At 39.5% G+C, this 14605-nt stretch overlaps 1 protein-coding gene across 5 annotated transcripts in view; it reads left to right on the top strand.

The window, feature by feature from the left end:
• Positions 1–14605, top strand: part of RPAP1 (RNA polymerase II associated protein 1) — a 39940-nt gene that overhangs the window by 11744 nt on the left and 13591 nt on the right. For all 5 annotated transcript variants that reach the window (XM_030274329.4, XM_072929997.1, XM_072929999.1 and 2 more), the window contains 10 exons: positions 498–704; positions 4157–4272; positions 4683–4781; positions 5242–5343; positions 6037–6204; positions 8479–8661; positions 10373–10507; positions 10674–10853; positions 12825–12982; positions 14266–14436. In XM_030274329.4, coding sequence (XP_030130189.4) covers positions 498–704; positions 4157–4272; positions 4683–4781; positions 5242–5343; positions 6037–6204; positions 8479–8661; positions 10373–10507; positions 10674–10853; positions 12825–12982; positions 14266–14436 — 1519 coding nt within the window. The remainder of the gene's footprint in view (positions 1–497; positions 705–4156; positions 4273–4682; positions 4782–5241; positions 5344–6036; positions 6205–8478; positions 8662–10372; positions 10508–10673; positions 10854–12824; positions 12983–14265; positions 14437–14605) is intronic.

Raw genomic sequence — 14605 nt, 5'->3', positions numbered from 1 at the left:
TAATATCTGAGCTGTGACTTGCAGTTCTACTGCAATTCAATAAAGATCAGGTAATTACTTTTGTGGGGTCTGTTGTGTGTATTCTTCGAGTGTTCAGATTGATGTCACTGAGTAGTCCACAGGCAGGGACCACAGACCAGAATTCTCTCCACAGTTGATAGTCATGTTTATATGTCACATCTGAGTGGCAGTGAGAGGAAAAGAAACAATTATCTTTATTTGTAAGCTGGGAAAATAATTTTTTTGTGGTTGCTTTACCCTGAAAGACATTTGTCAGTTCTTTCTCTGGTGTCTCTTCACCAGTCAGTCACTCCCACCTTATGTGTCTAAGAGGTCATAAAGCAGTGGAGTGCCTCAGTTTGAAGACAAGTGCCAGCTGGTAAGAGAAAGAGGACATGTAGAAAAGACTGAAACATAAATAGCAGGAGCTATAGGCCTATGAAGTATTTTGAGACTTTCTTTCACATCTCTGTCTGTCTCTTTGTCAATACTTGCAGATCCCAGTTTAGTTGCTTTCTTGAAATCACAACGTGGTAACAATGAAGGCCCGAAAAAGGAATTAAAAATGGAACTGAACAGACTGGAGGAATTTGTGGAATCTCTGCCTGTGGCTCAGCATGGTGTAAGATCATCTCTTTCCATGCAGGAGTCAAGTCTGGAAGAACATGAAAGGAAGGAAGAAAGTATGAAGGTAGAAATCATGGGTAAGAAACAAAGTGCATATTGTTAATTTTCTGAAAAATATAAGATTTGTATGGTATTTACATCAATCTACTTCCTAGTGATCCAAATCTGAATTTTATCCTTATATTAAAAAAATATGTGGTTTAGGTTTAAAAAAAGACATCTCTAGATGGGCTCCACAGATTACAGAGGTGGTACAGTATGTAATGGAAGTGACCTGTTCATTTTGAAATTTGTTCTAAGACCTCTGAAGGGAAAATGTGTGTTAAACTAGGCATCATTGCTCTTCTGTTCAGTCATGTGAACAAGGAAACAGAAGAGTGTAGTAGTGAGATTCAGCTGGTGCCTGAATAATTTCTTTTAACTGGTACTGGGGACGAGAGAATGTTGGGTAGGTAAGGATTAATGATTTGTTCACAGGATAGCAGAGAGGTGACCCATCACTCTCATTTCAGGGAAATTGCTCATATAGAGCATGTTGTCTTAGTGTGACACTGCTCCTGATGGCCCCACTCTGTGTCTTGCATCTCAGAAGGCACCCAGTGATTTTCACAGGAAAGGGTCCTTTTCTTTGTGCTTTGGATGGAGGGAGAAGTAGTAAGGTGTAGAATGTCCTGCTTTTTGTGGAGTGCTACAGGGTTATTGCCTCTTACAACAGAACCCTTTAATGCTCAATACGTGCCTGTATGAGGAGAAAGCTGCTTTATCTCCAGTAGCTAGAGCAACCACATATATTCTCATAGCAGAGAAAGGAAGAGTTTTCCATTTAGGCTTCTGCTCTTATTGTTGCTTTCCTTGCTGCTTTTTTTCTGTAGCAATTTCATTTTCTTTGTTGTGATTTTTAAGCTCCCGTTGTCATTTTCCTCACACTTTTGTTCCTAACATACTTGTCCCATAATTTCATGTCAATTTTTGCCTTTCTCCATCTCTTGATCCTCTCTTCTAATGCATCCTTTGTGTTCTAGTGTAACCTGCAGAGTGATTAAAGAAGTCTCTGAATCACTTTGGGACTTCAGCTTGATGTTTGCAAGAGATAACAAGCATTTACCATTTTCTTGCTGAGAGGGAAGAGTCTGTCAGTGTATATGTGTGTGTATGTGTGCAGGAGAAGTAAAGCTCAGTGTCTTTTTGAGTAGGGCACTTGACTGAACAGTCCTTTTGCAGTTTCTCCCCGAGTTTTACTTTCCCACAAATCCATCTTAATCAAAGGGACTATTTATAGTTCTTTTTAGTCCCAGAATAACTGAGTACACAAGGTCAAGTGACATCTTTTCATCTCCTGGGAGCAATAGAAGCATGTTGTTCAGCCTATGATGGTAATAATAGTAATGCTCTTGGGAATAGCTCAGTGTTTAAAACATTGTGTGTTGACATCTTTTGCCTCCTATAGAGGAGAGCACAAAAAAAAAAAAAAAAATTAATTTTTCCAGAATATTTGGAACAACAAAGGGTGAGCTGAAACACAGTTAAAAAAACAAGGGAAGCCTTTCCAGTACCTTAGTTTATGCCTGCAGTCCATCTTGGCCAATAGGAAGTGTAAAAATTAATTTGACATTAGCACTTATTGTTGGAATTTTAGCGTCTGTTTATATTCAGAAGTAAATCCATCATGAATAGCCCAGCAGAAATGGTCACACTGAATTTCTGGTGATGACACAAATCAGTAAGATTGTTCAAAAGTCAAACCTGCCTCTCTAATGATATAAAAGGTTACTGTTTATTAGAAACAAGATAGTGAAACCTTTATCCAGCAACTTGTAACCTTATAAAATGGAAAAATTAATTCTGTCACTGAGAGAAAACAGGAAGCAAAGCAAAAAGTAAAGGGTTTGAGTGGTAGCCTTTAATGTAACCCAAGTCTGAAAAAGTTCAGTGCAAATGTGTTCACACTGCCAGCTTGTGCTTCTGTAAAGGGATTTCTCAGTAACAGTCTGTTGATGCCTTGAAATATATATCCATCTTTTCTTGTTGACAAGATCATTGTACTGAGGGCTTCTAGTAACATGCATAATCTTATTCATAAAATGATTAGCTCAACCCTGTCAATTTAGTGATTAATAGAGAAAACATTTTGTTAAATTACAAATGTCGATATATTTTGTTTTTCTGCTGATTTTATTTCCTCTCATGTTGCATCTACCACCCACAAACATTCCGCTTTTGTACATTTCAGATGCTTTTTCCTTCACTTCAATTAAAATGCATGCTGAGCATTTGGCTGAAATTCTGCAGAACAGCTTTCTGGCTGAGCAAGATAACTCTGTGCTTGGTTTCTTGCCTGATTCAATACCACATTGATCATTAAGGGTGCAGCTTCATTCTGGAGAGGATGAGTGCCCTTCTTGAAAGTTTATCTGCTAATTGGAAGAAAGTAAAAGGTTAGATTTCAGGCCAGTTATCAGCAGGAAAAGATCTGATGAAAGAAGAGCATCTCTGTGAGACTCATTGTTCCTTGCAATAGAAGACCAGAGTGCTAGGATTAATAGCTGCAATGCAGATGAGTTCTGGGCTGCTCCAGCAGAAGTGATGCTGATGCTTTCCATGCTCTTAAACTTCCTTTTACTGTCCTTACATGTGCTTCCTTTTGAGATAGCAAAGACTTCTTACCTCATCTCTTCTTATTTTGGTTTGGGGTGGTATCCTAGGAGCAAAGCCTTACCTTTCCTGGTTATATCTCTCTGGTCTCTTCACTTGTGATATTCTTCCACATGCTGATATGTCTCTTTCCTTGGGGAACTGTTGTGATGTCAGGCATAAATGTTCTTATTTCTCAAATTCTTGTAGTCAAAGCTCTTTATAAAGTTAAATTAGTAATTTCTTCCTTTAGTATTTGCATATTTTAAGTTCTTGTTCAACTGTCCAGTTTCCCCACTGAGCTGTCTCTGGAAAGCTGTGCAAATTTTCAGCCATTTTGATATTTTCTTCCCAAGCTGATCTCTTCAAGCCTTTATGGAGGGATACTGAAGAGCAGCATCACAAATGCAACCAAAGCACAAATATTGGGCTGCCTTCAGTGTATCTAGGCTAAAATTTTACTGGGTTCCAATAATTTGCTGGGACTCTTGCTTTAATACTTTTCAATTTCATGTCCCCCCAACACACTCTTCCTTGGATGATATTAGTTTGTTTTCTCAAAAGTAGGGCTGATAGTATTTTTTCTGCACTGGTTCTGATAATTTTGCCTTACTCATGTCCTGACTTCTGTTTAACTTCTCCTAAATTAGCATTGTCTGAATTTCATTACAGTGCTGTTTACTTCCTCTTCTTGCTCTCATGAAAGATGAAAATAGCTTTAAACCTTTGATGTTTATGCATCAGACAACAGTCAGTTTGAAAATGGTTTTCTTTTTATTTTACATAATCTTATATTTGATACAGTCTTTAAGCTGAATAGCTTGGCAAAGAAGGAATAGTATTACCTTCATCACTGCCTTGGAAGGTAAGACTGACATTTCTTTCTTCCCACACAAAGATGATGACCTGCCTGTGAAGCCCAGGAAGGAGTGGATTCACATGGACAATGTAGAGTTTGAGAAGCTGGAATGGATGAAAGATTTGCCCTCACCTCGGCAGAAGAAAACCAAAAAGGTTTGAAAGCAGAAACTGATACTTTGCATGTTTGTGTCTGGATCATGCTTCTCAGCAGTAACAGTTTTGAAGGCTTCAAAAATTAGTCCTCTGGCTGCTCAGTCTGTGGAATTTCATCTGGTTGAGATTCCCGATTTTCTTTCACAGGATGGGATGATAGAGGATGAGTTCAGTCTGTAGCACTCAGGAGAGCTAGGAAGTGAGAGTCTAGCCATTGTAATCTGGGATGAAACAGGTGTAAAACTGAGAAAAAAGGAAAGAGAGGAGTATATTTTTAAAAAGAATCTGAGACCTGAGGAGTTTTTGAATTGTCGTCTTCCAGCAGGTGATGTAAAAAGTATATTTTAAGAGATGAATTGAGTGGACAGCAATAGAAAAAATTGTTTTCTCCCTCCTCCCTTTTGCTATAGGGAATGCAAGCTCGGTTCAGTTTAAAGGGAGAATTGATTCCTGCAGATGCTGATTTGCCAACACATCTAGGCTTGCACCACCATGGAGAAGAGGCAGAGGTAGGTGGGTGTAATATAGAAAAGGCACACACATTTCTGTTTTCTGTGTTTGATTTGGTAGATTCCTTTTGTATCAAGCTTTTTAGTGACAAAAAAACCCTTTAAAAAGTGCAGTAATTTTTCTTTAGAAACAAACCCCTGAAGACAAGTTGTGTCTGCATGCATGAACTGCATTACTTCCAGAACACTGTTGATGCTTTTTCTCTTTAATGCTATTAAAGTTCTGTGGTGTTGGAAAAAGATGCACATACTTCCTTTGCTTAAGAAGTTCAATTTTCTCCTGTGACATGTAAGATTAAAATCTATTCTACAATTGCCACAAAGCAGCAAATAACATTGGCTTGCAATTTATCATCTGTTGTGCAGTATGTTACAGGTAATCTTATTTTAAGTGGCCTGTTTTTAGCTGTAGCTGAGGATATTTTTTGGTTTCTTTGATTTGTTTCCCCCTGCCATTTAGAGAGCTGGTTATTCTCTGCAAGAGCTCTTTCATCTGTCTCGCAGCCAAGTTACACAGCAGAGGACACTAGCTCTACAGGTCTTAGGTCGTATTGTTCAAAGGGTAAGTCACTTCAAGGAATTTCTCCCCATAACTCAAGTTTCTGGTGGATCAGGGCTCCTGAGATGCAAATTTCTCTGGATAGTTCCAGAGTATTGTTCTCCCAACAGGTTTTCAGGTGCTGTTCAGCAGCAGTGGTGCAATTTCAGTTCTCTTGTTAATTTGGATGCATGTTGATTTTTAAATGTTATTTTTGTGACAAACCTATTCTTGGCATTGACCCTTTCACTCCTGTTGTCTGAGCCAGCTTTATGATGTGCATTTTCTGTAGGAGGTGAGAAAGAGCCAAGCCTACTCATAGAGCAATGTGCCAAGAGGAAAAGGCAAAATGAATATTTCTGTGCATATTTCTACCTAACTTTTGGGGGAAGTGCTAACATTCCCCCTAATGGCACTGGAACAGAGAAGAAGAAACATGGTGGTTTTGAGAAGAGTGGTGGGGCAGAACAGGATGAAGTCAAAAGATGAGTGCAGACTTTAGAAAGAAGGGTTTCTTGCACTAAGGAACTACAGTTGTGTTCTTCTGTAGAATGAATGGAGGATAAAATATAGGAAGAATAACCTCCACACAGTTTAGCAGCTTTACAGTAGAAGTGGAAAGAGGCAAAGATGTAAAATATTGAGATGTGAGAGGCTGGAGATGTATCCAGCTGAGATGACACAGCCTTAACCCTGGCTCTGTCTGGCACTTTCCAGGCCAGGGCTGGAGAGTTTGCTTCCTCGTTGAAGGGCAGCGTTCTGCGTCTGCTGCTCGATGCTGGCTTTCTCTTCTTGCTGCGCTTCTCGCTGGATGATGCAGTGGAAAATGTCATGGCAGCATCTGTTGGTGCTCTCCATGCTCTGCTGGTGTCACTTGATGATGAGGTAAGCTGATCATTCAGAACCCGGGTTTGATTTCATGCTGAGCTGTTTATAGGGATCAGAATGAGAAGACATGGTAAATAGCTTGAACAAAGGTTTACTGGACATGTTGGCTTAATGGTGAATAGAATGTCATTGCTGTGCTTTGAGACAGATGATGGAGTGTGTTATCCCAGTTTGAGAGATTCAGGTATCTTTTTTCCTCACTGTTTGAATTACCTCTGTGCTATGATTAAATTGAGTGCATGCTGCTGAGTTTCTTCTTTTTATATCTTTGCAATCTAGATCAGGCCACTACTAATGTATATGTAGAATTTATTTTTTTAATACATTCTCTTATGTTGTTTTCTTATTTCATAGTTTTTCTGCTTCTTAACAGATTAAATATTCTCTGTGCTTTCCTTTATGTCTCATAATAATGCTGTTTTGTTTTTCTCTCATTGTCCAGTTTCTGCTGTTCCTATGTGTTATTGTAACACTGATGCATACCTAATTTTTGCCTGTTCATGTGTTTATTTCCTCACTGATGCTTTTTTACCTGTTAGGAGGTTGACTTCTTTTAGATTTTCAAGGCTACTAGAAAGCCTAGAGCAGCCAGATTAAGATGTGCTCCTGGTTGGATAAAAGCAGTCTGCTGTAGATTATCTTCCAAGTACCTTCCTTGAGAGCTACTTTTCTGTTTGACTGCAAAGGGGCTGGTGATAGAAGAGATGTACTAGAAGTACCCTGCAACTTCTACCAGGCCTGTAGAGCTATCCCTAGTGGGAGGGAAGAGAAATGACCGAGTAGGTAGCTTTCTCCACATCTTCCTACTTTTCTATCTATGAGCCTAATGGAGTTCTGCTACATGAGTCCTGTTAGTTAGTACTAAGAATCAGCTTCTTAATGTACTTTTTCTCTCCTCTGATGTTTCTCTGGTTTATAAGTGCTCTGCAGTGCTCTGATTTTTCGGATCAAAGCTTATGGTGAGATGTCTTGTGTAAGTGGGGATTGCTGACTCTTGCTGCCAGAAGCAGAACTGTGAATGCTGCATCAGTATATTTCTGACCCAAAGAGTCCTTCCAAGAGTCTCGTGTTGCTGAATTTCAAAAGGTCTCTGAGAAAGGGACAGGGTTGGAAGCCTGACCTTCTGCTCCAGGATTTGTAAGACAAATAGGATTTATCCACACCATAAACACATAAGATCAACACACATAAAAATATGCTGTTTGAAGGTTTTGTTCATCCTTCAATGGCTATGGGAAAGAAGCAACTGTCTTTTTGTTTCTTTTAATGACTCAGCTACCTCATCTTAAGGCTTTTCCTTCTTTTGGTCAAAGGAAGACTTTAATTTCAAACTCTGTACTCCAGATGGACTCAGGGCTTCATCCCCTCAAGTCAGGCCTCTTCTGACCATGCCATTCACTCACCATCTTTAGTTCATATTGTATTGGGGGGTTTTTTAAAGTCTGATAATAGCTTGTGCTTCCTTGGTACTTGGCAATTGAAGTCTGCCACTACTTTTCTGTCTAATGTGGTGTTCGTTTCTGATTGCGGGTGCAGGAAATAGAAAACTATAGCAGTTACTAAGCAGTGCAAGCATTTGATTTGGCTGTCTTTCATATTCTTAAACATTCTGGGTGAAGTGAGTCTGTTATGGGAGCAATCCCCTCTCTGAAGAATTGGAACTATTACCCTAGTTGGGCTGTTACCATAGAACTTGAGAATACCTGACACTGTCATCAGCTGTGAACAAAAAAGAGGTTTTTCTATTTGCTTAAGCTGAGGGATGTTCAAACGAAGGTGAAGCAAACATGAACAAATAGACTAAGCAGTCTTTATCATATCAATTTTTGCATGATCTTTCTGTGTTATTTGTGACCTAAATTCAGCACAGGTCCAAAAATAGGAAGCCAATAAATACCAAATTTCCATGTAATGCCTGGAGCCTTGGTAGTTGTTTTATTTATTTATTTACTTATTAATAATCCTATCTTTTTTCCAGTTAAACTAAATTTCTGTTAGTTGTCTAGTAAATTTAATTCACATCACAGTAATTCTTTTTCAGGGTTTTTCAAAGTCTATGTGTGTGTAAGGTCAAAATAATTTCCCTGAAAAAGCATTGAATTCTACTTGTATATGTTTAGAATGGCTTTTATCGTATTCACGTTTTCTTGGGATTATATAGGAATCAATAAAGCATTCCATATTCAAAAGCATCCCTGAAAAGTTTTTGTCTTTGTCCTTTTGTCTTTCTTTATGAGAATTTTATTCTATATGCTTTAACATATCTTATAGAAATATCTCGATTGGACTTTCTCATGGTACCAAGGGATGGCTGCATTCCCCTTTGTCCCTAACAATGAGGAGGAAGAAGAGGAGGAAGAGGAAGAGTTAAATGAAACAGAGAAATCTCAAAATAAAAAATTAAAGGATGAAAACAAGCCAGACCCAGATGTGGCCCGATATGATGTTGTAAAGGTAGGCACAGAGTTAGACCCAGAATCTTTTTAGGAAAATAGGCTCAGCACAATGATATATGTGCTGTTGAAACATCCATCCTCCTGTGCATGCTGGATAAGAACATTCTGAACAAGAATTAGAACCCTTTCCTGGCTGTTGGTTGTTGTGTTTCTGTTATATGTTACCAGGAGGATAATTTACTGGTCTCTAAAAATGTTGAGATTTGACTTGTGTAATCTCAGTATTATTAATATATCTTAACTTCCTCTAGGGAATTCAACAACAAACACACTGATGACATGATAAGATGTCCTGAAAGACTGCATATAGACATGACTTTCAGGCTCACTTACTTGAATTAAAAATGAAAAGGTTCCAGCAATTATTAAATTGTCTATATGCACTTTTTAGACGTTAGACAAGAATATTACAGCTAGATAGTTCAGAACTAGTAGATTTGTGCAGTGATACTCTTTTTTTTATTTGCCATAAGGTGGCTATTTACCATTTCCCCAAATGTCATGTTTACATTTCTCAGATTAAGATTTTTACAGTGTTCAGAATTAATTCTTCCCACATTTTAAACCTAATCCCATATTTTTCATAGGAGATGTAAAAATAGCAAACTTTGTTATCCCAAACTCAGCCTTGGTAGAGCCAATGCATCCCTCTTGCCTGCTGCAATCATTAAAACCTGTGATCATATCACTTAATCCTTGAGCTTGTGTTTGAACAGCACTTGGTCTAAAAGCACCATTGGGTGCATGAATTACTGTACTTGGGCACTTGGTTTTGTTTAGAGACTTCATGATTTCAGATATGTTCTGCTTGGTGTGTGGCACCATTTAAACATGTAACAAAAGAATGGTAGATAGGAGATCAGTCTGTGATTCTGTACTCTATGTCATGGTTCAGAGTAATTCAGCTTATTCTGAGTGGCCTGAACTTCAAAGGTATTTGAGATCAAATTCCTCTCTGTTCCCATTGCTGTACAATTCCATTTCATGCTTGCTTATTGGCTATTACAACCCAATTGTTCCACACAGTTAGAAAAGGAGTGTTTAAACTAGCTGCTGAACTTGGTCAGGCCTAGAGCTACAACTTGCTTGGCTGCAAATTTTTAAAAGTATCAGTAATATGAATGCAGGTATTATGGATTTACCTTTTCCCAGAATCAGGAATGCATCACACAGTTCCATAAATTGATGATCTGTTTCCTGGCACTGCACTGATCATAAAAAAAAATCACATCATCCCTATGCATCTCTTTTCTTACTGCAAAATAGGAATTTATGTCTGTTCTCTGTTTCTGTTGACTTTCTCTGATGTGACAAGTACTCTTGGAGGGCTGCATTAGCTGGAGGTGGTGTCTAGCCAAAATTATTCAAGGATGAGAACCTTTTTCATCAGCAGTAGGTTTTAACAGTCTTTTATAGGGAAGGTTATTTCTCTGTCACTTAGAGTTTTATACTCTGGAAAACACAAGTATCCAAACCTCTTCAGTGGTCTGATTCAGAACAGAACTGAAGTTGTTTCTGCTCTGTTCGGATAACTGTTGCTCATTTGCCAGCATACTTGCAAATACACAGAAACTTATTTATTTAATGACTGCCAATTTTAAAACAGTCTCTGAAGATGTAATCTTATTTTGGCTTTCAGCAACTGAAGTACAAAGAGCACTTGTTTAGACCCTAACAGTTTGATTTATTTTTTTCTAAACACCTTTCAGGGACTTTTGAAGACAAGGATCCAGCACCGGCTAAGGTACATCCTAGAGGTGGTGCGACCTGTTCCATCAGTAGTCCTGGATATACTGCACATCCTCACCCATATAGCAAGGCACTCCTCTGAAGCATGCAGCCAGGTAAATCTCCCATTGTATAAGAGCTTGGGAACGATAGAGAAAGGTTTGGAAAGGGAAGAAAGATTAGGTGAAGTTATGGCAAGGAGATCAGACAAACTTGTCTGCTTTGCATGTCTGCATGACTGCACACCTTTAGTTATTTGTGCTCCCTGCTATTTCTCTGCAGCTGCTTGACTGTCCTCGATTGATTGAGACCATTGTCAGGGAGTTTCTCCCTACTCAGTGGGATCCCAAAGTGGCTGAACCAGGGTTTTTACTTACCAGTCTCCATGGAGTTGCTTGTGCCAGTGCTATGAAGTTCATCAGGGTGTTGGCATCCGGAGGCCGAAATGCAACATCCAGGCTGGTAAGTGGTTCCTGGAAGAGCTTTTCTTATTGCACAGGCCTTGGTTCTCTATGCCTTACTGCCTAAATAAAGACAGAAAGCTAACTGGAGGTGACTGTGAGCTGGAGCTGAAAAAATCAGGGTGAGGAAGGTGCATTAGTGTGTTTTGAAGGAATTGTTGACAGCATCATTATAATGATGCTTCTCCTGCATAATGGTAGGTGAGCTGTCTCAAGTTTTACTCTGCTTTTTTATGGTTTGTGTAATGCTCTCATGTGAAAGTCACAGAGCCCAACAGGGGGATACTGACCAGGAACAGATGTTTAGAGTATGCATTGATGTGTGGTGCTCTGTACACTCCCATGTTTCAGTGATAGGCAGCATAAGACTGCATAAACCAGAGACATAATCACTATCCTTGTGTTTTATAACCCTGGTTGAGCTTTTCTGCCATTAATTTGCCTTAATAACTCTGTGATAATTCATCAGTGTTTTCAACTCCTCTTAACTTCTGGACAAGCTTTTCACTTCAGAGATAATTGCATTCCCTCATATAGATTGTCATGCTCGTGCTATAAATGCATGAAATCTACCAGGAGCAGCACACATTACAGTGCAAAAAGCACTTCTTAGGCTTTTTGGTTCACTGTTGTTAATAGCACCTAACAAATTGCTATCCAGGAAAATGCTACTGTCAACAGAACACCAGTCTGTGCTGTAAAATATAGAGAACAGTGATGGATAGTGGGATGTTTAAGTCATACTAGGAACATAACAGAGTAAAATTCAGATATTTTTCTACTTCAGGCTTTATGTACTCTAGGTATTTCAAGGCATGCAAAAATTGCTTAGAAGGTTGCTGACACTCAGGCTTTGCTACAGTCACACTCTCATATGTTTTGTTGCATGCATTTAAACGTGGGCGTGGAAGAGAATAAAAAGCTAAATCAAAACCATCAATGTAGGAATTTATTTTAGCTAAGAGCAAAGTTCTTCCATCTTCCTCCTGGAAGTAAATTTGACTTTGTCCTCTCTTCTGTAGAAGAGGTGTCAGAATTTATAGTTTTGACTCATCCGCTCCTTTGCTTTCTTGCTGGTGTGCATTGATTTCCCTACAAGATGTCTCTAAAGCATTTGAAATTTAAATTACCTATAATATGTCCTTGTGCTGTGAAAAAGACATTGTTACCTCATTTGTTTAGACAGAGCACATAGAAGCTTTTGTATGTGTGGGAGAAGGAAAGAGAAGCTCTTTTTTCTGGTTAAGTAAAAATACCCAGATGTAGGGGAGGATAAAAATTATTTCTGGAGAACTGCAAATGAGTCATGTTGTGCTTAATTCAATACCAAAATAACCTCAGAACATTTCCAAGGCATCAAAATTCTATAATCTTATGAAAGTAATAGGCAGGAGGTACCCTTTGCATAAAATAAACACTGAATTATAGAAGGACTTAGGTTGTAGAACCTCTGAAACCCATCTTGTGACCTCCCCAAAAGAATGTCAGCATCAGTTCAGTACTTTTGTAGATATCTTTTTTCACAAAGTACATCTTTACATGTAAGCTTGCCTAAGAGAGTTGTATTTATGACTATTTAAGGAAGGATAATTATATATTTTTCTAAAAAAATCAGTTAAATGCTGCAGAGAGCATCCAAAACAGGAGTGTGTGTGGGGCAGACAAACCTCCATCAGAAATTATTTAGGTGTAGCTGGTTTGTGTTAGGAATGGATTAAGTACCCCTAGGCATCTTTTCCAGAGATAGTTCTCTCTTAATAGCCAGTGACCATTTAATGATCTGCTCCTTAAGATTGCACAAAATAAAAGCAGATTTGAGCAATGCAAGAAGAGCTCAGAACGAGCTGAATTGAAATCTGCAGCTCTTTGTGCGTGTCAGAGCAATGAGGTAATGATGCATGCAGCTGATGCCCCTTATCCCTTTGTCTTTTTTGGTCTTCATCCTTTTCTTTTTCCTTGGTTTGTTTTGCAGCTTAACAAATTTGAAATGAAGAGTCGGTTGAGTCGCTTTATCGCTGAAGAGCCTCTGGATGTGCCTCTGCCGAGGGAGGAAGCCACGAGGCTGAGCACCGAAGCCTTCCGGCTGTGGGCTGTGGCTGCCGGCTACGGGCAGGCCTGCGACCTCTACAGGTACGGCTCAGAGCTGGAGGCGTGTGGGGATGGAGGGCAGCGGGCATCCTGCTCAAAGGGGCAAAGACAGGGCTCTCCAGGCTCAGTCTCTATTCCCTTCAGGGCGTCTCACCTCACTTTCTCTTGCCTCCTGCAGTAAAACTCATTTTCTAAGGGTATTCATGCTGGGTATTGCCTTCTTCTGCTTGTTCATTATCTCCTGTGTTTAAGCACTGCTATTTTGTTGTTTCTGCGTTACAGTGGGAGACCACTTTAGCTTTTTAGGGCTGCATCTTTTTCTCCTTGAAGGGATGAATAATCTGTGCTTGTATGACATCAAAACACGTGGTTTGCAGCACACCCAGGACTGAATCTGCTTGACCTAGGGACAGTCTGTTGGCAGCAGTCACCACACTGAGTGGGGCAGACTGGTGCATCATCTTCCAGGTCAGGACAAGTTCTGATGCTTGACTGCCAAGGTCTGCACCTGGTGTAGGTCTGACCTGCTTCAAGCATTAAATCTTCTTCCTGTAATTGCATTGAATTGGAAGAAGAGAGGTTGCTCTGAAGTGGCGTTGAAGTGAGGCCGGTATTGAGTTTCAGAAGGGAGATTCTCATCCACAGCAGCATTTTGCATTCTTTGGCACAATCTGATATATGATGTAAAAAGAGTAAAAACTGTACATACTCTTTTAGCAGTGTAAATAATGTTGAGGAAAGAAACAGCAGAAGATTCCTTAAGGTTGGAAGAATATAAGTGTCACTGAGAATCTGAGAACTATTCCCCAGCAAGAATAAAATCAAAGTAATTTTTTCAAGAGATGATCAGAGTGCTTGGAGGCAGAGTATTGTGTAGGTCCCATTCAGATGAAATTGGAATAGCAGTAGTCTTTGTTGTCTTTTTTCTATGTCAGTTTATTTTTGTTTTTGTGGTGGTGCTGATGGTTCTCATAATCACATTTTAGCAATCTTTATAAAGAAATTATTTGAGAGTGTAAAGAAGATAAAGCCAGATTCTCCCAGTGGAAAGTGAAGAGCCAATGGGCATAAATGGGAATACAGGAAATTCCTCTGAAGTGTTTTTACTGTAGTCTTTACTAACTTTACTGTAAAGGTGATCAAACACTGGAGCATTGTTGCACAGCAAGGTTCTGAACTCTTCATTCTTGAAGATACTCAAAATATGACTGGATGCATCCCTGTGCAATCTTGGCCTTGCTGGCCTGTCTTGAACAGGGAATTGAGGTACAAATAATCTCCAGAGACCCTTTCCAACCATATCTCTTGTGTAATTCATACTACAGTGATCTCTACCCTGTGCTGGTGAGGATACTGCAGTCCCTGCCTGAGTTGCTCAGTGGGAAGAGCCCTGTGGTTGAGTTGTCTGTGCAGCGAGCTGCAGCAGTGGTTACTCTGTTGACACATGTGACACAAACAGCAGGATACACAGCAGAGCTGCAGGCCAAGTTGAGCAGGTAGGCTCACTAAATCACCATTCTGTGCATCTCAATAGTTGGTATCCCGTCTTCCCTTTTTTTGGTTTGGAGACCTGGCTGTCATCTTTTTTTTTGTCCCCTCATTTTCAGTTGTTTACTGTCCAACATGTGAGCCCCTGCATGGTGGGTTGTAGTCCCTCTGACACAA

Source organism: Taeniopygia guttata, chromosome 5 (genome assembly GCF_048771995.1).
Source record: "Taeniopygia guttata chromosome 5, bTaeGut7.mat, whole genome shotgun sequence".
NCBI classification, from domain to species: domain Eukaryota; kingdom Metazoa; phylum Chordata; class Aves; order Passeriformes; family Estrildidae; genus Taeniopygia; species Taeniopygia guttata.
The sequence above is the reverse complement of the archived record's forward strand: the minus strand, read 5'-3'. Positions and strand labels throughout refer to the sequence as shown.